The 26,516-nt window shown below is 45.4% G+C and overlaps 4 protein-coding genes and 2 long non-coding RNA genes across 6 annotated transcripts in view; 3 read left to right on the top strand and 3 right to left on the bottom strand.

Moving 5' to 3' along the window:
• The window catches only part of LOC146699508 (sodium bicarbonate cotransporter 3-like), a 34,523-nt gene extending 33,260 nt beyond the window's left edge, over positions 1-1,263 (bottom strand). The window contains exon 1 of the mRNA XM_085472467.1: positions 1,062-1,263. Within this exon, the coding sequence (XP_085328593.1) occupies positions 1,062-1,103 (42 nt within the window). The 5' untranslated portion in view covers positions 1,104-1,263. The remainder of the gene's footprint in view (positions 1-1,061) is intronic.
• Positions 39-6,937, top strand: LOC146699507 (uncharacterized). The gene is made up of 3 exons (XR_014922849.1): positions 39-287; positions 6,641-6,780; positions 6,900-6,937. It is a non-coding gene; the product is annotated as an uncharacterized LOC146699507 (long non-coding RNA).
• On the bottom strand, positions 6,827-14,335 carry LOC146699505 (uncharacterized). Its single transcript, XM_085472488.1, has 4 exons — positions 14,271-14,335; positions 8,247-8,368; positions 7,176-7,348; positions 6,827-7,092 (listed from the first exon to the last, which is right to left on the bottom strand). The coding sequence occupies exons 2-4, from the start codon at positions 8,283-8,285 to the stop codon at positions 6,954-6,956; spliced, it is 351 nt and encodes a 116-aa protein (XP_085328614.1). The 5' UTR covers positions 8,286-8,368; positions 14,271-14,335; the 3' UTR covers positions 6,827-6,953.
• Positions 6,951-7,732, top strand: LOC146699506 (uncharacterized). Its single transcript, XR_014922850.1, has 2 exons — positions 6,951-7,016; positions 7,161-7,732. It is a non-coding gene; the product is annotated as an uncharacterized LOC146699506 (long non-coding RNA).
• On the top strand, positions 14,327-20,512 carry LOC146699504 (uncharacterized). The gene is made up of 3 exons (XM_085472476.1): positions 14,327-14,386; positions 16,709-17,851; positions 19,342-20,512. The coding sequence occupies exons 1-3, from the start codon at positions 14,341-14,343 to the stop codon at positions 19,758-19,760; spliced, it is 1,608 nt and encodes a 535-aa protein (XP_085328602.1). The 5' UTR covers positions 14,327-14,340; the 3' UTR covers positions 19,761-20,512.
• A 4,782-nt stretch (positions 20,513-25,294) lies between these two features.
• The window catches only part of LOC146699503 (sialic acid-binding Ig-like lectin 15), a 3,044-nt gene continuing 1,822 nt past the window's right edge, over positions 25,295-26,516 (bottom strand). The window contains exon 3 of the mRNA XM_085472463.1: positions 25,295-26,516. This exon is cut by the window's right edge and continues 328 nt beyond it. Within this exon, the coding sequence (XP_085328589.1) occupies positions 26,420-26,516 (97 nt within the window). The 3' untranslated portion in view covers positions 25,295-26,419.

Genomic DNA, 26,516 nt, shown 5'->3' with positions numbered 1-26,516 from the left:
TGAGTCTGGAGCATCCTTTCCACACAGACAGACAGCAGGGTCCATCGGTGACGTGTTCAGTTAAACACCCTGCTTCAGGTTCTGTCTCCATGGTAACAGCAGGGCAGCATCCAGCCCTCCTGAGCAGGATGCTCCAAGCCAAGAAAGTCCAGCCTCACTATGAAGTCCACTCCACAGAGAGCGGTCACGGCGCAGCATCGCTACAGTGTCCTCCAAACGAAACGTGAATCACGCCACACACAGACACTCATCTCCACGTGGCCTGCTGACTGTACCACAGGAGGGAGGTAAGCCTGTCCTGCCCGGGCCTCACGCGGTATGAATGAACTGACAGGTCCTGACGGCTTCATTCCTAAAATCAACGTTTTTTATCCACATATAACTGATGGGGTGGGCAGCCTACGCCAAAGTCTATAGGAAAAACGGCTAATTTTACCCGGTGCGATCGGCAGCAATCAAACACAGTGCACGCACGCACAGTAGACACGTGCCCCTCTTTCCTAAATGCACTCTCCAGTCGCCATGAAAGGATAAGTTTGATTATCGAGAAGGACATTTTAATCTTGTTTAAAGGAGTAAAAACTGCACATTTCGGGTTTGGAGATGGTGGGAAGAGAGACCGACAAGCCGGAAGAAGAAGGGGGAGAGTAAAGAAAGTAAAGCCCGTGTGTGGATGTGATGCACGCCGAATTTAAGCTCACTTCGTCACAGATAAATTCACCCTTCTGTGTTACTGCAGCGGCTTCACAGACCTGCCTGGAGCATGTTCGCGTATAATTAGCCTATTTTTGAATGCATTTTGGCGCAACGCGCATCATTACTTCACTTCCTGGCAGCAGCGTGGTCCCTAAAAAACAAAAGCGGTCGGCTGCCAGCCTTTTGTCTGCGGCCGGGTGAGCGGCCTCCCCGGGGACAACCGGGGACTGGTGAGGCGGCCCGGAGGCTTCCCTGACAGTGGACACCATGTTGGGTCCAGAACTTCTCCGCGGGCTGCGAGCCGTCCGAGCCCGCGGAGGAGGCGCTAGCCGCCGGCTAACAGGTACTCTTCAGGGGGAACTTACAGATGTGAGGAGCGGTCTCATCTGTTCGCGCTCTTCCTCCATTTCCAGCGCAGGCTCCTCTTCCTTTCACCCGGGAGCTGCTGGATCATCCGAGTTTAGAGTGTAGCCGCCGGCTCCCGGTCCTTCTCCGCCTCCTTCTTCTTTATTCTTAAGGCTTCTCCGCCGCCACTACTTTACGTCTGCCTGGAATATATTAACTCCAGCTGTAAGTCCCGCCCCTTTTTGACTGGCAGTTCCGCTTTCCAATGACGTGGCGGCGGTGGTTTTACTACCACCAATCGGCGAGCGGGAGCGTGCAGTGGGCGGAGTCGTGCCGGTAACAAAGCGTGAGCTTCCCTTCAGTTTGTTGGTTTTAACGAAAACTTTCCGACGAATCCGGTAAAAACAAGCAGCGAAGAAAGCGGACTAGTCCGCGCAGTTTTACCTTCATTTAAACCGGTAATCGTAAAGTCTCAGAGGGAAAGCCTGCGCTGTGCACCCGCTGTACCTCCGACCTGCCGAAATGATAAATACTATTAAATATAAAACACGATATCAATGACAGTATAACAGAATTATAAATAATAAACAGCATGTAATAACAGTTCGTCGTACAGACCTCTGCTGATGAATATTAATATTTCCTATACTTTATTACACGTTAGCGGAGTTTTTGAGCTGTGGTCGTTCAAGGGAAAGGTCAGAATGCTTCTCCTTCCTAACTCTGATTTAACCAATATTAATATTTATAAACGCTGCTCACTGCTGCGCATACGCAGCAGTATGTATGCATGTATGTATGTATGCATGCATGCATGTATACATGTATGCATGTATACATGCATGTATGCATACATGTATACATGCATGTATGCATACATGTATACATGCATGTATACATGTATGCATGTATACATGCATGTATGCATACATGTATACATGCATGTATGCATGCATGTATACATGTATGTTGTTTAAAGCAGATTCTGACAGAAGCGTTTAAAGATGTTTTCAGAGGAATCAGGAAAGTCCAAAGAGCTCCCATAAAAACGTCAACATCCAGCTGTGTCTCATTCAAAGGCTGTTTTTGTGCGTCAGGTCTGTGTTTGCATAAAGTCTGCTCTCGTACTCTGTTATTTCACATTTTCAGTAACAACAACAAAAAAATCTGGTTTGGAATAAGAAGGACAAACAAGTCGAATTCATTAATCAGAGGGTTTTGTTATAGTGTAAATTAATTTTATGTCTTCTGCTCTTGTGTCTTTGTCGTTTTGTTCCCCATAAACCTGATGGGCATGATCTACAGAGGAGCACGTAATCAGGAACAAGCTCCACATAACGACAGTCAGCTCTGATATTCATGCACAATCATTCAAAATGTTTCAGACAGGGAAGACAAATAAAATTACTACACAAAAACATTCAATTGTAAAATAATATAAAATACATGTTTGAGTAAACAAAATAGCGTCTCTTAATTAATCTGTAGAACGTGCAAACAAACTGGTGATTTCCTGCTTCTACGTTTCACAGAATTTTCAAGATTCAAGACGCTTTGAATCTTGAAAATTCAACAAAGCGTTGCAGGGTCTTCATCACTTGATGGATTCAGACCTGCAGCTCGTTTGAATCACACGTTAACCTGATAAACTCACACAGATGCAGATTCAGACCGAGGTCATGGTGAGGTCGCCCAGCTCTGTGCACTCGAGCTCTCATGCCCGACTGAGTTAAAATGAAGTGAGTTTGTCAGGGTGGTGAGTGCCATCAGAGACCAGAGGAACATGCGCCTATAAAACTTGCGCAACAAAACAGTGAGATTTATGGTCACAACCAGAAACGTTTGGAGAAAAGTGAAGAAAAGCTCCTTCTCTACTGTGAAGCTTGGAGGCAGCAGACCTGATGGAAGCTGTATGTAGCCCATTATCAGAAAACACTGCTGGGCTGTCAGACAAGCGCCAGGCCAAGTGGAGCCATTAGTGGAGGTCCTCCAGTCTCAGTCTTCTGACCTCAGTTTGAGTCGTTCTCAGGAAGAAAGCGAGGTGTGAGGAAATACAGAGCCATCCACAGCTGTTACAAAAACCTGTCTTTGATGCTAAAGGGCCAGTGCCCTGTATAAACACCTGAGGGTGGGTACACTTATAAACATGACCCCCGTTCACGTATGTGTCTGTAAAAATAGGCATTTTTCCCACTCTGTAGGACGGCTCATGAAGGCAGCAGTCTTCCTCCTGCTGTGGGAACTCTGAGAGATCCTAACGGAGTTCAGCTGTGGATGGAAAACAAAGAATAATTGTTACCGTGAGATTAAATCACGCTGGACGATTCGGCCCTGACACAGTTTTGCAGCAAACCGGCCTTCTCACGGCTTATCTGTGATTAGCAGATCAGTGTTTGTGCAGCGTTTCCCTCCTGCTGGAGCGGTCGGCCTCTGTAATCCTGACAGATTATTTCATTACAGAAAAGTCATTGTTGTTCCCACAAAGCCACAAAACAGCTCCTGGCAACCATCGCAGGCTTTTTCAGGGTTTTCCTTCAGAAAAACAACAGCGGAGGTGGTTTTACGTGATGCTGCACATCACTGCGGACTCAAAGAGGAACGCTTTGGTAGAGCTGGTCCAGCTGAGAAGCCGTCAGTGCTCAGAGGATTTATTGGTATTATGACACGAAAGGAGATGAGACGGGAGGCCTGGGCGCTCCGTGACACACCGAAGAACGTCCCTCATACTCGAGCGTCTCCCTGTGAGAGAAGTCTGGACGCAGTGTTGGGTTCATGAAGCAAATAATTATTATCACAAGAAACAGTCATGAAACCGTATCTCGATGTACTGAAACTCTTCGAATCATCAAGTCATTGTGAATCATGAGGTCAATAAAAGTGACAAAAACTATGAAACACACAGAGCATAAATGGATGTGACGGCGAGGCACACACGCCGGCGCCATCTCGCCCTCTCAAAGGGCGACTATGGATCACTGAATAAGTTGCTCGTCCATATCAGGAGCTTTTGTCACTGTTTTTTACAACCATGTTGTGTTTACAGTTTTAATCATGAGAAATTCAAAGTTTCTCAGTCGCTTCTGAGCTTCTTTTATTTCTAACCTGATAATAAACCCGAGGAAATAAAAAATCTGAAGTTTTTAAATCATATGACTGTAAAAAGCCAAAAACAAACTTCAAGAAAGACCTTCATCCATCGTTCTTCTACATGATTTCTCTTAATTGAGTCTGATTATTGAAATAACAACGAGAGAAGACAAAGTTTCTGCTCTGACGGCTGAGCTGCTGCTGGCAGTAACAGCAGTGATGCACACGATGGCTGCAGGCCGACAGCACGGCTCGGCTTCTACACCTGCCCTGTGATGTGTGGACTAAAGAAAAGCACAGGTTTCCTTTAAAGGTTCAAAGGTCACCGCACCCTTTCAAAACTCAGAGGTCCCAGAACGGAACCCTGAGGAACGCCTCATTTCCATGACAACGTTTACTGAGGACACATCCTGTTGTTTTGATGTTTAACACGAGTCTCCAACACAGGAAGTGGAAGAACGACCCAGAGAGAAGAGAGCAAACAGGTTAAAGTAACCACTGTACCTGTGACACACCAGCCTATAATAGTGTATTTAATATTGATTGTTACAATACTTGAACGTGTGATGTAGTTATTCAAAGTCATCCGGGCCTTGCTTACATGCTACATTAGGCTCAGGTCATTTCCTGCCGCTCTGCAGTTTAAAGCAGCGCCGCTCGTTCTGGTTTTCATTAGCAGAGCAGATTAAACGTGAGCTGTCAGCAGGAGACCCGAGCCTGCACAACTTTCTAATTAATATTTCAAACGACCTTTGACCTGCTGGGAGTTACATAACTCTGTCCTCTTTATTGTTCAGTCCTCGGCCTCTCTGTAAAGACATCACAGCGGTGCGCACGCTGCGAATCGTGAACATAAAGCCAAAGGAGAGCTGGAGCAGTTCCACCTTAAACTGCCTCAGACGTGTTTCCGATTATTTTCAGAAAGGCGGACGAAGCAGCGGGAGTAACATTCATCAGTGCACACGATGAAGTGCAGTCGTTAACATTAATCTGAGTTTAGCAGCCTCTCATTGTTTATTCAAACTAGAAATAACAAACAGGAGGCATGCATCCAAAAACTGTAGAAAGGCACACATCGCAGAGGAAGTGCAACAGGACTTGGTCTGTGCGTCCTGAGTGATGAGGGTTCCTCAGACCGTGGCTCAGGTTGGTGATGTGGGTGGGTGGGGGGGTAGTGTTTGCTGATAAGTTTAATATTTTTATTAAACCTGGCAGACGGCAGGTCAGAGTTTACCTGCATCGACGAGCTGCAGCTGCTGCGACGCTGTGTTTCATCTCCACAGCCTACCTGAGTGATGTGCCCACGGTGTACCATCCCGCTTCCAGCAGGGTGACGCTCCGTGTCACAAAGCTCAGATCCTCACAAACTGGTTTCTCAAACATGACACGACTTCCACAGCCACAGATCTCAGCAGAGCACGCTCGAGTGGAAGCAGAGCGGATACTAGCAAGATGTACCTAATAAAGTGTCCAGTGGGTGCACAATCCCAATTCTGGAAAAGTCAGGATGCTGTAGCAAATGTAAATAAAAACAGAATGCAATGATCTGCAGGTCTCAGAAATCCACGTTATCCACTCCAGAAAACCAAAACTCTAAAATGTTGGAAACCAAAGGCTGAAAAGTCACTGGGACTAGAAACCAGTGCCTGTGGAACTGGACCTGGAAGCTGGCACATCTGGAAAGGCTGAAATGTATAAGCACGTTTGAGAGCAACATCCAGATGTGTTCGAGCAGGGCCGTGCCGAACTGCAGACTGCGGTCCAGACCTTTGACCAGCTGCGAACATCCGGAGCATCATTGCAACAACAACAGGACGAAGCAGAGCCGGGCCCGCCGAGCAGTTGGAAACCTCCATCAGACCGGAACAGCTGCTGTCGTCGGCTCACAGACCATCACAGACCATCACAGACCATCACAGACCATCGCAGACCATCACAGACCGATGTCAGAGCGCAGACTGGTCCTGCTTTACAGACGTGACGCTGACATCAGACTCAGCACGAGCTCGTGTAACGAATCCTTCCCTCAGTTTAAATGTTTTCTAATTTGAATCAAATGTGACTTTACGACACTGGCTTTGATTGACAGCATCCTGACTTTTTCAGAGCTGCGGTTGTACACTACCCAGCAAACAATCAACAATGACGCAGAGAAACAGGAAGTGGGTTTATTTCAGAGGTTCTGCAGTTCAGTGTCAAACTCACCATAAAGCTTTGAAGCCTGAACACAATCAGCTGTTTGGCTGCTGTGGGTTCATTCTCCTGCTGCAGGACACGAGACAGTCAGCTGCTCCGATCTGCAGCTACACACTATAATCATCTAACACTGATCACAGAACCTAAAGTAACTCCAGGAAACAGAAACACTGTTGAATCCAACTCGTTTACTTAAGTTTAACATGAATGTCTAAAGTCTGTTTAATAAATACAGTTTGACACACACAGATCTGAGCCATCACAGCGACGGCTGAATCTCTGAAACACAAATAATTAACATTTTGTTCATTTGCAGCAGGAAAATTGTGTCTTGAGCAGCTGCAGTCATTACCCACAGTGCCGTGGGGCTCAGACCCACCACGCTGAGGAGCTTCTGCTCAGAACTTTGTGGACAGCTGCTGCGCTCTTCCTCCCTGCGGAGGATGAGGATGTTCGGTAAGTCCGGCCTCCTCCCACAGGTGCTGGGTGGAGGTGAGGGAAAAGGGAAAGGCAACCACACCAGTTCTCCTCCACCTCAGACCCAGTCTGAACCTCTGTCGCCCTCTGGTGTCCAGCAGCTCTCACTGCGACTCCGGACCACCTCCTGCGTCCCAGCAGCGGGTCAGAGGTCAGCCTGGCAGGCGGAGGCCTCTCTGCTGCTGGGCGGGGCTCGGAGTCAGCATCCTCCTCAGGTGAGCCAGGACCAGGTGCTTCATGCTGCCAGACTGCTTGGAGCGAGCCAGAGCAGTGGATTCTGGGAGCTCAGGTCTGTGGGGACGGACGGCGGCTGCGATTAGATCAGGTGATCTGTTTTTATTGGTTTGTTGTGTCTGTAGATGTGCGCGCCGTACCTGTTGAGCCTGCAGCGGCGTCCGCCTTGGAGGCCGAAGCCCTGCGGCCGGGGGCCCGGGGGCTGACGGGGGCCCCCGGGGGCCCTGAGGTTCCTGGACAGAGCGGAGAGAGAGTCTCTGTAGATGAGGCCGCGGCGGGTGGAGGTGACGGGGCAGTGCTGACATGTTACCAGCTGAAACGAGAGGAGGACATCCTTCAGAGGGATAACTGGTCACACAACGCGTACCAAACGTGGATTATTCCGCTGCTGAAAATAGTCCCTGGTCACACGCCCTGAGCAGCAGGACAGCTCGCTGCGTTTCAAGGAAGGAAGTTTAATCTACATGTTTGTGAAGGACGGACTGGATCAGCTGATCTCAGAGGACGCTGGGTCTAAATCGAGCGCTCCGTCTGCAGGACGGCTCCCAGGAGCCGCCGCCGCCGCCACAGACCTACTTCTGCTTTAATTAGACCTCGTTTACCAGCAGCAGCACACAGAGGCCACCAGATACAGGCTGCTTCCTCGCAGCAGCATCTGTCAGACCCATTTAAAGGTGGAGCATCGTCACATTATCCTGATGTGGTTAGAAAAACAACCAGGAAGCTGCTGCTGAGTCTCAGTGATTTGTTTTTACCTGGATTACTTTCTGTAAAAACTATTTCATGTTGGTGAGTTTAATTGAGATCAAAGATTAAACTCGTCCCATCTCAAAAAGCTCCTCTTTTTCTAAAAAGCCCAAAACTTTAAACAAATATAAAAATAAAAAATGTTCCTGAAACATTTTCTTCACTTTCTAAAAGTTTCTCAGCAACGTACAAAAATCATCTCCAAAAAGCGTCGACTAACATAAAACTTCCAGAGCTTGAATTTATTTTCCTTTTAATAAATGAAATGTTACTAAAACTTAAACTTACTTACTTTGCTGAAAATCAGTGAGATAAGAAAAGCTCCTGATTAAAAAGTGACAGGATCAAATATCAGACTCTTTGTTCTAAATATGAAGAAAGAAAAAAACAAACAGAGAAAAAGCTCTCGATGATCGAAGACACAAAATACACAAAACAGATGGAATAAAATGAAGATTACTCACTGAGACGAAGGCGGCCATGCTGCTGCTCTCACAGACCATCCAGCTCTGAGTGATATCATGCAGGGGGCGGGGCCACAGCCACACAATGATGTCATTATTTAAGACTTCCTGCAAACTGTAATCTAGAGGCAGATTACAGATTAGAGGACACACACACACACACACACACACACACACACACACACACACACACACACAGGATTTAAGGCTGATATTTGCAGGTCTGTGAGAACAAAGTTCAAAGGTCGTAACTGTATCTGACTGTAAACATATAAAACTATAACGTGCAGCGAGACAGTAATGGAGGCCTCGCCATCACCCGCGGCGTCCAGCTGTCGCCACAGAGGTCACATGGTGTCTCTGATATGAATCACGACTCTACAGCAGCTGCACAAAAACAGCAGTTATTAGGATCGTGTTTCACTCTCAAGTCTTCAGGTTTTTCACATCACGTCGCGGCGGCACCTTTGCTTCGACCTGATCTGTGCGTCTGACGACACGGACAGATGTTCCAGGTGTGCACACCTGCAGAGCACGCACAGCAGGTTTACCTGCACGTGACTGTGATAGATGGAATATGTACTGTTCTGTTTTTGTCCTGGATGCAGAAACAAACCAACGTGAGAAAAACTGAAACCCTGAATGAAACAGAAAACAAAGATGAGCCGATGAGAGTAAGAAACCTGTAACTCTGAGCAATCACAAAGCACGATGCCAGTTACTTCAAAGGAAAAAGAGACGAAGCAGCTGCAATAATACTACAGAGGGCACTGTGCAGCATATATTTACAGGTACATGTCTGCACACAACAGGCAGCAGAGGACAGGGGTGTGTGAAGGAGTTGGCCGTCCGACTACGGTCTGGAGTGTGGGGCCTCCCTGCTGCTGCGGAGTCGGGGCGGTCTGCCTCTCCCCACCGCAGGGAAAAGGGTAACACCACCTGGGTCTGGGTGCAGTTCCCCCCTCCAGGGGCAAGGGTACCTAGACCCGGTTTGTAGAGTACGCTTGGGGAGTGTGATTGTGTGTACAGCGTCTCTTTATGTCTGTCTCCACGTTGGTTGAGTGTGGAGTGAGTGCATATGAGAGCATGAGGGTGGGAATGGATGTTTGTGTCTGTGTGTGCCTGTATGTCTGTGTCTATATGTCAGGTTGGGTGTCAGACGCCACCTCTCTGGGGACATCTCAGGCCCTCCAAGGTTTGGAGGCCTATCTCCACCCACCACCACTTCCCCTGCCAGTGGCGGACTCCCTCAGGTGTCGGTGCGTTGGTGGTTCTTTGTGTCTGGGGGTGGGCGTCCAGGTACACACCGGCTCTCTCCTGGTGGCCGCTTATCGGGGCCTGGAGCCTGGGGCTTGCTCGGGCCACTTCGGAGGTGGGGTGCCCCCGGCCCCTCGGCCTGGGGCTCGGTCACTCAGGCACGGCTGGCTGCCGGCGGAGCTCACGGGCGCGTCACTGCAACTCCCCCCGGCTTCTGCTCCGCGGCTGCTGAGCGAGCTTACCGACTGTCAGTGTGAGCTGTTCTCCGTCTGACACTAATGTGAGCTCTGCTTAGAGTTTCATATCGAATGAGATGATGAGAGTTATTCGTCTGAGTTCTCTGTGTGACTGTTTGAGGATTCAACTTTATTGTCATTACACATGTATGACTACAGGAAAACAAAATACAGTTTGCAAGAGCAGTAAGTTCAGTAGGAGCAGATTATATACAGATACGGTTAGGATAACAGCTGGGAGCAGTTATGACAGATTATGTAGAAATGAGTATACAGATGTTTATATTGCTATATAGATGAGCAGATATACTGATGTGCTACATGTATACAGATGTGTCGATGTGTGGTAAAGTGAGTTATCACACATCGATGTATAATGTAATGATGTATAATCACAGCTCGAACACACCTGAGATTTTTTTAACAACAATGACTTTGAAGTCTTTGGTGATGCAGCTGTTAGACAGTCGTTAGATAAGAGCTCTCACAGTTACACAACAGGCAGGGCAACAAGGAGGATTACAGTGTGTGTGTGTGTGTGTGTGTGTGTGTGTAAGAGAGAGAGAGAAACAGGAACCCAGCAGGCAGTAATGAGGACATTAATTGTTGAATCTTAATGAGGGGAAACTGCACCCCCATGTGGACAAATTGTGAACTACAAGTGACGATCCCATTATGTAATACTTTGTTGTTGTTTTTAGCTTAAATTTAATTGTGAAAAAGCCTTTGTGTCACACCAAGATCAAGAAATATTAAACAAAATACGCAAGACAAAACTAGAATTAAATGAAATTATTAATAAAAAGACTAAATTCTTAGTACAAAGACTTCGCCTGCAAAATTATGAACACGGTAACAAATCAGGACAATTTCTTGCTAACCAGTTAAAAATCAATAAAGAAAAAACAACTATATGTGCTGTTAAAGATTTATCTGGGAACACAATATATGATCTTAAAAAAATAAACAACATTTTTAGGGATTTCTATGAAACTTTATATACACCACAAATAAACCCGTCTAAAAACGAAATTGATCAATTTCTCGACAACATAACTCTTCCAAAGTTATTAGACACCCAAGCAGTGGCACTGGATTCGCCACTGACGCCAGGTGAACTCCAGGAAGCCTGATAAGTATGCCCAATAATAAGGCTCCAGGTCCAGATTTTTACAAAGAATTCTGGACAACCCTGTATTTCCTTCAAGCTATCGTCCAATAGCCCTTATTAATGTAGACCTTAAAATAATCTGCAAAGCTCTCTCAAAATGTTTTTGAGAGAGCTTTGCAGTTGCATCTTTCTTGGCCTTAAGACAACAATTCTGATGGCTAAAGATCCAAACGGGACACACACACAAAAATAATTTTAATTGTGATACCAAATCCAGATGAAAGTGTTTTTACATGATGTTTAAAAAAATGAGGAAGCTGATCTCTGTTTTCTGAATTTACTCTTTCCTGTTTTAATTCCAGTCAAACTAATTTAAACAGCACAGACGGGACGCGCTGTCCTTTAAACAGGTTACAGGGATCATTTAAATGGACGCTGACTGTAAAACACGGCTCAGAGCGAGCTCAGCCTCATTTGACTTTCAAACTGACTGCAGATGAGATCAGGAAGCAGAGCCTGTAGCAACAACACTGCTCACAGCCACACCACTGTTACACACAGCTGCAAGTGTTGGATAACAAAGAGCTGCATGGAAAACACGTGCAGAGAAACAGGTTTAAATAGGTTAGCTGTGAGCGTCTGTTAGAGGAAAGAAAGGCACAGACGGGTGGACACATTTGTGAGAACAGATAACAGGACAAAATAATACATTTTCTGGATTTTTCTATTCTCATCAGAAAATGTTAAAAAAAGTCACTGATTTTAAAATATGTCCCAGTTCCTCCCAAAGACCTTTGTTTCCCTAAAATAACCTCGTCCATTAATTACTGTTTGACTCGATTATCCCCGCGGGGGGGAGCAAGTCCACAGAAGCGCCTGATGAAGGTGGAGAGGAAGAGCGTTTGGCAGGAGGTGGCCTGCACTCTGATAGCTGAAGCGCTGCGTGTAGAAGCAGAGTTGCTAAAAGAAAGAGCTGAGCACCTTTATTGTTATTTTTAATGGACTCATCACTGTCATCTGGCTGTGTTCCGACTGTCTGTAAACATGCAGTCGTGCAACCTGTTACCAAGAAAAGCAGCCTTGATCGTAACACTCTAGCAAATTACAGGCCGATTTCTAAACTCCCTTCATGTCAAAAGTCTTAGAGAAACTAGTGCTTCAGCAACTACAGACCCGCTTAGAGAGAAACGGTATAAGTGATAAACTCCAGTCTGGATTTAGACCGCGTCACAGCACCGAAACTGCCCTACTAAGAGTTTTCAATGACCTTCTCATCGCCGACTCTGGGCGCTCTGCGGTCTCAGTTCTATTGGATTTGACTTCAGCCTTTGACACGGTTGACCATGAAATCCTTTTGGCAAGGTTGGAACAAGTAGTAGGCCTTAAAGGAAATCTCTCATGGTTTAAATCATATTTCTCTGAGAGGTCGTTCTCTGTCATGATGGGAAAATATTCCTCTTCTTCTGCCCCTCTTTGCTGTGGTGTGCCCCAGGGCTCGGTGCTGGGTCCTGTGTTGTTTTCTCTGTACATGCTGCCCTTGGGCTCCATTTTTGAAAAGCATAAAGTCTCTTTTCACTGCTGTGCTGATGATATTCAAATCTACCTCCACCTGACTGGGGATGTTTCATCTTCACTACATCCTCTGTTTGATTGTCTGAGCGATGTCAAAGACTGGTTATCACGTAACTTTCTTACTTTAAATGAAAAGAAGACAGAAATTATTGTTTTTGATAGAAATATGCCTCTGGGACAACTGACCGGCACACTGGGGCCTGTTGCTAACCACCTCACTGATGCTGTTAGGAATCTTGGAGTTTTCATGGATAGCTCCTTCAAACTAGATAAACAGGTTTCTACTGTGGTAAAAACCAGCTTTCACCAACTACGCCTAATTTCTAAGGCTAAACCTTACATACCACACAAAGATCTGGAGAAACACATTCATGCTTTCATCACTTCAAGACTGGATTATTGTAATTCGCTCTACTTATGCCTCCAGTCTTCTCTTCTTCAGCGATTGCAGCTGGTCCAAAATGCCGCAGCACGTCTCTTGACCGGCACTAGAAAGTACGACTCCATCACTCCTGTTCTGGCCAACTTACACTGGCTTCCTATTAAATACCGAATTGATTTTAAAATTTTATTGTTTGCTTATAAAATCCTAAACAATATGGCACCTGACTACTGATCTCTGTCTGTAGCCCTCAGAGAGCATTGAGATCATCGGGCCAGCTGCTCTTAGTGCAACCTGGTCTCGGCTGAAGACCAGGGGAGACCGTGCCGTTGCTGCACCCAGGTTATGCAATACTCTTCCTCTTCATGTTCGTGCATCAGATTCCATTCAGTCTTTTAAATCACGCCTAAAAACGTATTTGTTTAACCTGCCATTCAGGGCGAATTAGGGTAATTTACATCTGGCTCTGCATTTAGATTATGTAATTATTTTATATTTTATTTATTTTATTTATATCTGTAATTTATATTTTATATTGTGATTTTTTTTTTATCTGTATCAGGATTTTACTGGAAAGCACTTTGGTGTACTGCGGTCTTTAAAATGTGCTATATGAATACATTTTGATTGATTGATTATTGTCATCAGCTGATCAGAGGAAAGCACGTGTTTAATGTGCACGCCGACTGAAGCCGAGGTCAGTTCGTGGTTGGACGTTTCTGACCACAGGAAATATCATCCAGGTTTAACAGCTGACGGCTTCTCTCCCGTCTGTCCGAACGACCACACCAAGTACAAGATGAGACATTTCAGATGTGACGACAGGATCAAAGATGAATCGAAGCTCTGACAGATCGATTTGGTGCTTTTAGCTGCAGGAGCTCGCACAGTCGCGAGGCCCCAGCCACACCTGCACTGATGTGCATGGCATGCAAATGTCTTCCAAATCACTGCGAGTTTGACTCACAAATGATCGTTTCCATACCTGAAGGACAGGAAAGAAGGTGACTGTGGAAAACTCCCCACAGTCAGCCGCTGACCGCAGACCGGCAGGTAAGACTCGGGTTTCTCCTCAAAGGCACAAATTCTGATTTTGACCCGTTTGCAGCTCGATCGATCACAGAGCCGTTTGTTGTTTCACGCTTCTTCAGATTTGATTGAACATTAGCTCGGCCCGGTTTTCTTTTTCATACATTTGTATTTTGATAAAATGTTTTTGTACTTTTAAAATATTTGACTTTATTGCATGTGATCTATTTTCTGATTTATTATTTAAGCATTAAACGTGTTTGAGTTTGTGTTTGCAGTTTTTCAGTGTTTCCTGATATTTTTCCTTTGTGTCGACAGAAGCTTCATATCAAACGCACACAAAGCCACTTCTGTAATTTGATGATAAACTGAGGTAAATGTGACGTCATATCTCAGATGATTTTGAACTCAAAGTTAAGCAGCAGCAGGACATTAACCTCATGTGATCCTTTGTTTCTTTACGTGTCTTTGTACGTCGCAGGGAGACGTTGGTGTTTTTCTTCCATCATGTATCCTTTGGTCCTCCTGCTGCTGCTGGGAGCGAGGAGCTCAGGTAAACGCGACGATCAGCACACCTGGGCTTCTTTTGGGTCACCTGCAGTTTGGGGTCATAGATGCTACATGTGAAATATTACAGACTGTATGAAGAGTATCACTCCTCCCACCTGCTCACTGCAAAAGAGCTTTAGGATCCAAATTATAAGTCAACAGTGCAATAGACTCAATACTTGAAATGTGCAATTCAATTGTATTTTTATTTTTTATTCCTATTTATTCTATTTATCCCCTTTGTATATTTTATTTATATTTGTCTCTGTGTGTGTGTGTATATATATATATATATATATATATATATATATATATATATATATATATATGTATATGTGTATATATATATATATAAAAAAAAACAGTTCTGTAACTGTAACTTCGGTCGTTGCTGTGCTTTTTGGAAGTCGAATTTCCCAGAGGAACCCACCCGAGGGATTAATAAAGTTCTATCTTATCTTATAATAAGAATTCAAAACTCAAACCGAACATTCATTACTGACATTTAATCTTGACATTATTGTCATTAACCCATCTTTACTAACAAACTGCAGCTTGTTGGAACCCATCATTTTATTCTCCAGTATAATCTGCATGCTTACAGTTTGATCTGAAACACTGATAATCCAACTGTGAACCTGCAGTTCCCCTTCTGTCCACCAGAGGCTTCAGCGTAGATGCCACTGTTAACATGAGCATCAGAAATAAACACGTTTACAGCCCGATGTGAAACATAAGCTCCTTTTCCATTAGTACAGGGGTGGGCAATCCCAGGCCCCGAGGGCCGGGGTCCTGCAGGTTTTAGATCTCACCTTGGGTCAACACACCTGAATCACATGATTAGTTCACTACCAGCCTCTGGAGAACTGAAGACATGTTGAGGAGCTAATTTAGCCGTTTAAATCAGCTGTGTTGGTTCATGGACACATCTAAAACCTGCAGGGACACCGGCCCTCGGGGCCTGGAGTTGCCCACCCCTGCATTAGTACCTCCTCGGATCCACTCGCTCCGGTTTCCAGGGTTTCCCATTAGGTCATAGTACCCGGTACTATTTCAGCACCTGCTCAGCCGGGGCTCCAAGCCATCCAAACACGCACTAAAATGTGACGTCGTCAGACTGCACGCCACCGATTGGCTGGTCGGTAGCATCTCGTTCACCAAAATCAAAACCGCCATTTATGAAACTCGGGAACGAAGGAAATGGCTAACAAACAAGAGTGTGAGGAAAGCCACAGACCGAGCGGCGGTCTTACGTTCGCTTCGACCTCCACCTTTGCTGTAGTGTTTGTGTCACATAATAATGACGTCGCAGACATGTTTCTATGACGACAAGCATGTGCACACGGTCGTGGTGGGTTGCAAAGGAAAAGCAGTCAACCCGGGCAGATAAAGGGGAAAAGGGCTGCAGATGCTGCGTCTTCATAACAACAGAGGGGGGGCTTTTCTATTCCTGCTCAGCTGATCGAGTGTACCTGAGTTTCTGTGCTCGGCTTAAACGTGTCGCTCGAGCTTCAACACGGCTTAAAAGCAGGGTGTCAGTCTAACGTCATCCCTGTTAGCCTTCAGCTTTTCTGCTCTTTGGTCTTTATGAAAATAAACAGAAGCTCCACCCACCTGCTCTCAAACCAGCCAATGAAGTGAAGGGCTCTGTTTCAGGGGCATGGACACTTCCTCTGAGGCGGCGATGGGTGTGTTCAGTCTGTAGTCTGCTTGTTGCTATAGAAATGATCACCTGACTGAAGTTTTCAAGCTTAGCTGCTGTTCAATATGATAATCAGCTGTGGTTTAAAAACAAAAATGGTGATGGCCAAAAGGTGTCAAAGGCCGGCCACGGCCATCTTTAATATACAGTCTGTGATCTTTTGTCCGTGTTTTTACATGTTCTTGATGCCATTTACATTTACCCACTCGATCACCTGCACAGTTTATTCTGTGAGTCAGTGAGACCTGCTGTGATGCATGGACACAAACGTCGTAGCACGATGACAAAGACACGGGCTCGATGTTCATGAGCGGGAAGGAGAGGATCAGAAATGAGTCAGAGGGACGAGGTGGTTTGAGGGTGGAGGATAAAGATGGAGCTGCAGGCAGGAGGAAAGAGGTGATGCAGAGGGTTGGTGTGACAGAGGAGGATGCTGGGATAGATCAAGCCAAATTTAAATCAGGCAGGGTTTTTGATTTTCAGAATATTTCTGCTGAATCATCCAGAATTCTCTTTTTATTTGGAATAATTTTCACCAGAATTCCTGAAAATGTGGTAGAAAGGAAGGACAAAGACGGTTCTGTTTCTTCCTCATTAAACAGCTGCTGTGTTTTCTTTCACCAGAGTCCACGGGCCCTGTGCCTTACGACACCGTTGGCCAAAACTTTATCGTTGTGTTTCCGGAGAACATCGCCAGCTACTACCCCAGCCTGCCCACAAACATGGTCATAATCACTGCTTTGAAAAACGGGACAACAGTCCGAGTTCAAGAGTATGACAAGGTCCTGCACGCTGGAGTTGTTTGGAATTTCACCGTGAATGAAGAGCTGGAACTCGGGAAGCAAAACATCTCCAACAAAATTCTGACCATTGACAGCAACAAAGATATCACCGTTCAAGCCATCAGCCGTAAAGAAGACAGTCTGCAGACTGCTGTCGTCATACCTACAGACAACCTCGGCACAACGTACCTCATCCCACCAATACCCACAATTCCCGGCACAAACAATTATCAGGACTTAGTTGTGCAGACGGTGACGGAGCGAGGCCCGTTCAGAATCATCATCGTCAACGGTGTTCAGCAGCAAAACAACGTGAACGTCGGAGGATTAAAGACGCAAGAAGTTTCCCTCCAGTCAGGCCAGGTTGCTCAGATCTGGTTGAATGAGAGTGCAGGGTTTAAAAACGTGACAGCTGAAAAGCCAGTGGCCGTCCTCTTTGGCCACCCCTGTGCCGTCCAGCGCTACTGCAGCTGCGGGCTGCTGTACACCATTCTGCCGCCAGCCCCAGGCAGGACGCTGAAGTACTTAGTTCCTCCATTTCTGGCCCAGGATGCCGCGGGAGAGACGATGGTACTTTTGGCACAGAACGATTCCACCAGCGTCACGCCCTACGCCTCAAGCTCACCGACGTATGATGTAGCCGGCACAGCCATCCTCTACCGGCCGGGATTACTTCTCCCTCTGATCCCAACAGCAAACTTTGCCTGCTGCTTTGTGGTCACAGCATTATCCACGATCTCCAAGAACTACGCCGTGATCGTGGTCAGCAGTAACGTCACCGACGGGGTTCGTGTTGGAAATAACCACATATCAAGTGCAGCCTGGACGAAACTGGAGGGGACTGATTACAGCTCGATACAAGTTCTTCTGAGTTTGGGTGAAACTGTCATCTGGCACACTTCCTCCAAAATGGCCGTCTACTTTAGCGGGAACAATGGAAGCACTTTGTTTGGGAACCAGGCACCTGTCGTCAGTTCAAGCCCAGGTGAGGAACTGCTGCTGATTTCCACAGTTAGTGATAATATCCACTGTGTGCAGGACACGTCATATGTACCCGTGCATCTAAAAAAACAAAGATCATGAAAAAAGTTTGGTTTGTAATTTAATGCAGACTTTTTATTGTGATGCTTACGTCATTAAAATCAGACGAGATCAGTCGCAGGACTCTCAGTACAGAAACGTCCAGCCTCTGAAGCGTGCTCACCTGAGCGCTCAGCTTGTCCTGCTGAGGTCTCACTGAAGCACAGCTGCTTACAGGCCTTCAGCTTGGATTGGTGTGTCAGATGTTTGGCCTCTCCCACTGATTTGGGGTGTCAGGTCAGGTGAGCTGTGGGCGGGTGCTAAGTCCTTAAAGTTCGTCAGCAGATGGCACACGGCCCCGAATCATCACCGACCGCAGACTCAAGCATCTAAGTGTCTGCTCGTCAAGAGTCCGGGAGCCTGATGCTGCCTTTCATTTCCAAGAGAACTTGGACAGAGCAACAGTCCCGTTCTTTCCCTCTTTAGTCCAGATAAGATGTCTCTGATGCTGTCGTGGGTTCAGGAGTGCTTTGATAGTAGGAGCGTGAGGTGGCTCCTGATGCTTGGACACCAGCCTCGGTGCACTCCACAGGAAGATCTCCCACGTTTTGTAGAGCTGCAGGCTTCATTCCCGTTTACCTTCCATTAATATGCTGCACTGTCAGTACAGCCAGCCTGACTCCACCCTCCCCGTGGAGCCTGTCGGCGATCTTCGTCTGGACAGGAGTGTTCCTCACGGTTGTGAGGCCTGAACTAGAAGGATAAATGGTAAATGGCCTGCATTTGTAAAGTGCTTTACTAGTCCCTAAGGACCCCAAAGCACTTTACACAATCATCCACACACACATTCACACACTGGTGATGGCAGCTACATTGTAGCCACAGCCGCCCTGGGGCGCACTGACAGAGGCGAGGCTGCCGGACACTGGCGCCACCGGGCCCTCTGACCACCACCAGTAGGCAACGGGTGAAGTGTCTTGCCCAAGGACACAACGACAGAGACCGTCCGAGCCGGGGCTCGAACCGGCAACCTTCCAAACTGCCAACTCTTGAGCCACGATCGCCGCTGCAGCTCACACATGTGAGCCATGATCAGCAAAATAAAGCAGAAATAAATAAAGAATCCAGAAATGTTTACCTTTGAAGCTAAACTTTGATTTATATAAGTGGGAAAAATGGGACTCAAGAATGGAAACACAAACGTCAGACGCACAGAGCAGTGATGGAGCTGCGATAACAACAACAACTGAAATACAAACTAGAACAGATTTAAAGAAAGAACCCGATGAGAGCAAACAGGAGCCCAGGGAAAAAGCAAGCGTCGACTCTTTAGCTGCTTCCTTCCAATAAATGTGAACGACTGCACCCTAAACTTTACGCCTCGGACGTTTGCTTTAATGTTTAGTCTTGTGAAACCTCTGATTTCAGCCTTTTCTTCTTCTTCTTCCCGAACAGATTTCAGGGGCTGCGCCGTGACCCCCGAGGTTCTAGACTTGGAAGAACAACCCAGCGACTGGCGTGAATCTTTTAAAGCCTGCGCTGATCGCAACCTAGAGCTGCTCTGCCTGTCAAGCGCCGACCTCCAGAAACAGATCTATGGCAAACTTTACCAGAACAGGTCTTTAACTGACAACACTGTACAAGAGGTGTGGATCGGCATGCGGCGCAGCTCGCTGAACGGGGAGTGGTTCTGGGTGAACGGGGACAGCGTCAACAGCACCACCTGGGGTGACGGCGAGCCCGGTGGGGTGGAGGAAGGCCAGTGCACCATCATGAGTCTGGGAAACGGCACGGGCTTTGAGTGGAGCGACGACGACTGCTGCATGGATGCTCATTATATCTGCTACAAGGAGCCGGAGCTCTTCCCCATATAGGACAGGAGCTCTGCAGCTCTGCACTGTCGTTAGTTTCACTACACATCCTGTTCACGTATAAGCATGCTGTAGCTGCCAGTCACATTTTATGGCTCTGTAGAAGAAAAACATGTACTCTAGTTTAGTCTGAGGGTCTCACGCTCTGCTTGGTGAGACACCTGAACAGCAACCAGCAGCATCTTAGTCCTGAAAACCGAAGCAAATGTGTAACTAAGAAAGTTTCACTTTGCAGAGGATGTTCCTGCTGATCTGACTGGGAAATGTTACGATCGTTGGGAACCAGTATGCAGCATCACTGGTTTCCTGTTTGATTGTAATCTGAGGAGAGTGAGCTGTTATTTGTCACTATTTAAAGTGTTTGAGCTTCGTGTGTTTGTAATAATCGGCTCTGCAGAAGCTTCAGCAGAGTGATGCTAACTCGTATTTACTGTTTGCTCTTAGATTACGGTTTCTGGGATAAACGATCAGCTGCTGATAGAATACTTTTCTATAATAACTGAAGATGTAAATTCAAGTGTGATTTTATTCTTTAAGGAGTCCTAAACCGAGCTGAATGTAAGTTTACAGGTAACCTCGTCATCCTGATGCTTTATATTATTTACCGGTTTGAAGTCAGCAGAGTTTGCATGTTGAACTGTTGAATCTGCAGTCTGATTGGTCAGAATCATCTATGCACCAGTTTTATTGTAAAAATGATTATTCCAGTCAATCATGGACTCAGTGACACATCAATAAATCTGTTTTGCTGTGACAAACTGGACGCTGGTGTCTTTTATTTGTTCCCAGTACAGAAACGTCCAAAACGATTCACATCTTTACACCTTTAAACTCTAAATGTTCTTTATTGTCAGGCTAACAATTTAAAGACTTCAGTAACTTTACTGTTAAATGGATTTAATGTCCAACAACAACATTAATGAGCAAATTTCAACAAATATTAAGTTTGCAGATGATGTGCATCTTTATTCATCAGTTGTTTCAGACTTTATTTCCTCAAGTTTCCTGTAAAAACCTGAAATCATTTGGTAATTAAAGGCAAGGCAAGTTTATTTGTATAGCACAATTCAACAACAAGGTGATTCAAAGTGCTTTACAGAGACATTAGAAACAAGAACAAATAAAAAGCATGATTTAAAATTGATTAAAACAAGCAAATAAACTAACTAATTAACAAACAAACAAACAAACAACAGTATATAAAATCAAAACAGATAAAATCAGAGATAAAATCAGTAGTTAAATGTAAGTTTTGAAATTTAAGCTTAAAGTGTGGATTTGGTGCTTTATTCAAATGCAGCTGAGAACAGGTGAGTCTTCAACCTGGATTTAAATAAACTGAGTGTTTCAGCTGATCTGAGGCTTTCTGGGAGTTTGTTCCAGATATAAGGAGCATAAAAGCTGAATGCAGCTTCTCCGTGTCTGGTTCTGACTCTGGGAACTGATAAAAGACCGGATCCAGATGACCTGAGGGATCTGGAAGGTTCATACTGGTTCAGGAGGTCACTGATGTATTTTGGTCCTAAACCATTCAGAGCTTTATAGACCAGCATCAGAACTTTAAAGTCTATCCTCTGACGGACAGGCAGCCAGTGTAAGGACCTCAGAGCTGGACTGATGTGGTCCACTGTTTTGGTCTTAGTGAGGACTCGAGCAGCAGAGTTCTGAATGAGCTGTAGTTGTCTGACTGATTTTTTAGGTAGACCTGTAAAGATGCTGTTACAGTAATCAAGCCTACTAAAGATGAATGCATGGACTAGTTTTTCCAGGTCCTGTTGAGACATCAGATCTTTTATCCTTGATATATTCTTGAGGTGATAGTAAGCTGACTTTGTTATTGTCTTAATGTGTTTTTCTAAGTTTAGGTCTGCATCCATCACTACACCCACATTTCTCGCCTGGTTTGTGGTTTTTAGGTGTATAGATTGAAGTTCTCTGGTGACCTGTAATCGTTTTTCTTTGGCGCCAAAGACTATTACCTCAGTTTTGTTTTTGTTTAGCTGGAGAAAATTGTGGCACAACCAGTCATTGATTTCCTCAATGCATTTACCAAGAGCCTGTACAGGGCCTCGGTCTCCTGGTGACAATGTGATATATATTTGTGTGTCATCTGCATAGCTGTGATAGTTTATTTTGTTGTTCTTTATAATCTGTGCCAGTGGGAGCATGTAGATGTTAAACAGAAGGGGTCCCAAGATGGAACCTTGGGGAACTCCACATGTGATACTTGTCTGCTCAGATGTGAAGTTACCTATTGATACAAAGTATTTCCTGTTTTCTACGTATGTTTTGAACCAGTTTAGTACAGTTCCTGAAAGACCTGCCCAGTTCTCCAGTCGTTTGAGTAATATGTTGTGGTCAACTGTATCAAATGCTGCACTGAGATCCAGTAAAACTAGGACTGACATTTTTCCACTGTCTGTATTCAGACATATGTCATTAAACACTTTGGTCAGAGCGGTTTCAGTGCTGTGGTTCTGTCTAAAACCTGACTGGAAGGCATCGTAGCAATTATTCTGTTTTAAGAAGTAACTGAGCTGTTGAGAAACTGCTTTTTCAATGATCTTACTTAAAAACGGGAGATTTGAGATCGGCCTGTAGTTGTTCATTTGTGTCTTGTCAAGATTGTCCTTTTTCAGTATAGGTTTGATTACAGCAGTTTTTAGTGATTCTGGAAACACACCTGATAATAAAGAAAAGTTGACGATCTGTAACAGGTCTGACTCTAAAGTCTTTGAGACCTTTTTGAAAAAACTTGTTGGCAGGACATCTAAACAGCAGGAGGAGGAGTTCAGTTGACCTAAGATGTCCTCCAGGTCTTTGCTGTTAATAGGTTGAAACTGTTTCATGGTGTTTAAACAGTTTTTCGGTGGACACAGTACATATCCTGGATCTGCTGTTGATGTACCAACTGCTTGTCTAATCTTTTGGATTTTGTCTGTGAAGAATTTGGCAAAGTCATTGCAGGCCATGGTCGAATGAAGTTCAGCTGCCACTGACACAGGAGGGTTTGTTAGCCTGTCAACTGTAGAAAATAAGACCCGAGCATTATGGCTGTTTTTAGTGATGATGTCAGAGAAGTAGGACCTCCTTGCATTCCTCAGTTGTAAATTATAATTGTGAAGTTTCTCTTTATAAATGTCATAATGAACCTGGAGGTTTGTTTTTCTCCATCTGCGCTCAGCTTTCCTACACTCACCAGTGTGGAGTTTCTCCATGGAGACTTTTTCCTTCCAGAGATAACCTTCACCTTAATGGGAGCAATAGTGTCCATTACATTTAACATGTTAGCATTGAAGCTATTGACGAGCTCATTGACTGACCCTCTGGACAGGTCAGGTGTTAATGGGAAGACCTGGTTAAAAATTGCACTACTGTGTTCAGTTATACACCGTTTTGTGATCACTGTTGGTGATATATTTGTGTGGGCTGAGATTTTACTTTCAAAGAAAACACAGTAATGATCAGACAGGCCCACATCAGACACAGTAACCTTTGAAATGCTCAGGCCTTTGGAGATCAGTAGGTCAAGAGTGTGTCCTCTATTATGTGTGGCCTCTGTTACATGCTGAGTCAGCCCAAAGTTGCCCAGAGTGTTACTCAGGTCTTTAGTCCCTTTGTCCTGAGGGTTGTCCACATGAATGTTAAAATCCCCAACAATAATTACACAGTCAAAATCAACACAGATCACAGACAGCAGTTCACTGAGGTCATTAAAAAAGTCTGTGCAGTATTTGGGAGGCCTGTAAACATTAAGAAACACAACTTTGGATGGGGCCTTCAGCTGTAAAGCCACATATTCAAAAGACTGAAAACTTCCAGGAGATAGCTGCTTACATTGAAATGATTCATTAAATAAGACAGCAACCCCTCCTCCTCTCCTGCTCGCCCTGACCTCACTGATAAAACTGTAGTTAGGAGGGGTCGTCTCGATGAGAACAGCTCCACTGTTACTTTGGTCCAACCAAGTTTCAGTTAAAAACATAAAATCAAGGCTGTGCTCAGTGATTAAATCATTAATTAAAAATGTTTTCCCAGCTAGAGATCTAATGTTTAATAAAGCCAACTTAAGTGTTTTAGAGGTATTACTTGTCCCCTCGTGTTTGGGAGCAGTCTGTGGCACACAAGGTATGTTTACTATGTTTAAAGATCTTTTAGAGTGCAGCTCTCTGTGTTTTGACCAGGCCACATGTCTCCTGTCACCTAAGAGTACAGATATTTTAAAACCTTCTAGTAAACAGGGTCCCAGCTTCTCCTGGGAAAAGTCACCACTGCCATAATCCTCACAGCCCGGACCCTCCACACATCACGCATCAAACTGCGGAGACAGAGCATGAAGAGGAACTAAGGGGGGCGAGGCTGGGCAATGTGACTTCGATTGCTTTGTTGAGGGTGGGGCTCGATGGCGAACCTTTGGCCGCTCTGGTGGGGGGTTTATGGGGGACAAAAAGGGATTGGGACGGGGGGTAGATCTGAGCCCAGCATTGACCCGCTCCATCATCTCCTCAGTGAATTTCAGGTGTGGGGAGGAGGGAGAAAGGGAGGGGGAGGAGGGTGATGGCCTGTCAGGGGTTTGGGGGACTGGGGAAGATCGTGGTCCCTTGTCCTGGTCGTTGGTGTTGTTGAGAGAGTTGGAGGCAAATAGGGACCCCTCTTCTTGCCTTAGATGTCTCTCCTTTCTGAGGCTCTTCCTCAGATGCCATGGATGTCTCTCCTTTCTGAGGCTCTTCCCGGGTGGGGGCATGTGAGGCTCCTCCTCAAGGTTTCTGCTGGGCTTTGTCTGTTCTTGGAGTACTGTTTGTTCCTCTTTATGAGATAACTCCTCGTTTATCTCAGCCTTGGCACCAAGCACGGATGGATGACGTATGGAATAAAACAAGTTGGAGGTGAACAGTTTCACCCCTGACTTGTTAAAATTAAATCCATTTGCTTTGAACAGATGCCTGCGTTCCCAAAAAATATTAAAGTTGTCGATAAAGTGCACTGAGTGGTCAGCACATGCTGATATAAGCCATTTATTCAGTGTAAACAACCTGCTGAATCTCTCGTCTCCTCCTCTGACCGGCGGTACAGGTCCACTGATGAATACAGCTGCATTCAGAGAGTTTACAGTATTTAATAATCCAGTAAAGTCCCGTTTCAGAACCTCCGACTGTTGTTTGGACACATCGTTTGACCCTGTATGCAGAACAATGTTTGTCACAGTTGGATATTCATCTGCAATTTGAGGAATTCTCTCCTTCAGGTTGTTGACCATATCGTTAGGAAAGCAGAGGACTTTAGTGTTCTTACCGCACATCCTTTGTACATCCTTTACGGCAGAGTCACCCACAATCAGAGTTTCAGGCCTAGCCGTTAGCTTTCCCTGTGGCCTTTCACTTTTCAACAGATTTTCAGACCTTATTTCGCTGCTTTTAGATGGATGGTTGTCCGATATAGATCCAGGGTCCTTTGATAGTGGAGCAAATCTGTTCTGCAGTTTCACATTCAGTTGTTTTGGAGGTTTGTTGTTAACCTTCCTATTCACTGTTGTCCAGTCCTGTTTCCTCCCGTATATAGGGGTAGAAGAGCTTCTCTGTCTCGTAGGAAGTGAAGGCCAGTCGGTTTCAGAGATTTCAGCTCGCTGTGCTCTGCCTGTGATACGTCCTCCCCCTTCCAGGAGACATGATTTATGTCTTGGTTTTGCACCAAGACAGTCCAAGGGGGGATTATCACTTGAGGATTTATAATAATGCACAGAGTCTACTTTCTTGGTCATGTTATCTGTGCTCCTTAGCTGTGTACTAGCTTGCTCATCGCCATTGTTTTGAATCAAAGGCAAGGTTGTTTCATTTCCACACAGTCCATTTAGCTCCACGTTTACTTCTAAGCGATGAATTTTTGTCTCCAGTACTGCAATCTTCTGCAGGAGGCTGTGGTAGTCATCTGTGGAGAGGGAAGGCATCTTGTTGCTAGTTAGCCTAGCGGTTAGCACCTTTCCAGGCTATTGAGGCTGCTCGGTGCCCAGACGCTGTAATCAGGCTTCAGCTGTGTCTAGGCCACAGACACACGGAGCGCTGAGGACAAGGTAACCATAAAATGTTGCTGTTTCTGTTAAGAACACTCTAGTCCTAATGATCTACAAGTGTCCAGAAGTTATCGCAGGTAAGCTCACACGGAAAAAAGGGACAAAATCAGCATAAAAATCAATAAAAATCAATATAAGAAGCAAAGCATTCAAGAGCAAAGAGATGAAGCGTCCACGTCCAAAGCAAAAACAAAGCAAACAATTCTCATTCTACTTAATTCTAGTGGGTTTTATTGCTTAAATAAAGAAACTTTCAGTAAATGCACATCAAATGTGGCTAATGATGAGCAAATAAATCTCTCAGCCGCCACTTTTTTAGGCACACCCATTTTTGCTCCATGGCACAGATCTGTAAGGCGCTTATGATCCGTGATGATGTGAAGCTGAGGACTCCTCAGCGTCATGTTCACCCAATCAGCTCGAAGCAGGAATCATACACAGATCTTTTTACGTTTATGACCTCAGCAGCGAGGCATGCATTTGTCTCATCAGCATGAAGACATGTTTATGTTTACTGTTTGATCAGCTTCTAGATCATACTGTTCTAACTCAATGATTACATATATTTTTACCATGATTATATGACTGGCATCAGTCATTTCCTCCAGCAGCTGAGCCCCTGCAGAGCTCCGCCCTGCACCATCCACACCCCCATCCCCACCAGCAGGAGGACTTTTGCCCCCAGAGACACT

This window comes from Copadichromis virginalis, linkage group LG11 (genome assembly GCF_057382275.1).
Source record: "Copadichromis virginalis isolate Kocher_CV1m ecotype Utaka linkage group LG11, C_Virginalis_male_GT1.1, whole genome shotgun sequence".
In the NCBI taxonomy this organism is placed as follows: domain Eukaryota; kingdom Metazoa; phylum Chordata; class Actinopteri; order Cichliformes; family Cichlidae; genus Copadichromis; species Copadichromis virginalis.
Note: the sequence above shows the minus strand (reverse complement) of the source record. Positions and strands in the feature narration are given on the sequence as shown.

Bases quoted from the DNA above. Each gene is read 5' to 3' on its own strand.
- LOC146699505 (XM_085472488.1), bottom strand. From the start codon at position 8,285: ATGGTCTGTGAGAGCAGCAGCATGGCCGCCTTCGTCTCA. The intron at 7,349-8,246 runs GTGAGTAATCTT...CTCTCGTTTCAG, and splicing joins GCATGGCCGCCTTCGTCTCA to CTGGTAACATGTCAGCACTG. The intron at 7,093-7,175 runs GTACGGCGCGCA...CCGTCCCCACAG, and splicing joins CGCCGCTGCAGGCTCAACAG to ACCTGAGCTCCCAGAATCCA.
- LOC146699504 (XM_085472476.1), top strand. From the start codon at position 14,341: ATGTATCCTTTGGTCCTCCTGCTGCTGCTGGGAGCGAGGAGCTCAG. The intron at 14,387-16,708 runs GTAAACGCGACG...TTCTTTCACCAG, and splicing joins GCTGGGAGCGAGGAGCTCAG to AGTCCACGGGCCCTGTGCCT. The intron at 17,852-19,341 runs GTGAGGAACTGC...CTTCCCGAACAG, and splicing joins TGTCGTCAGTTCAAGCCCAG to ATTTCAGGGGCTGCGCCGTG.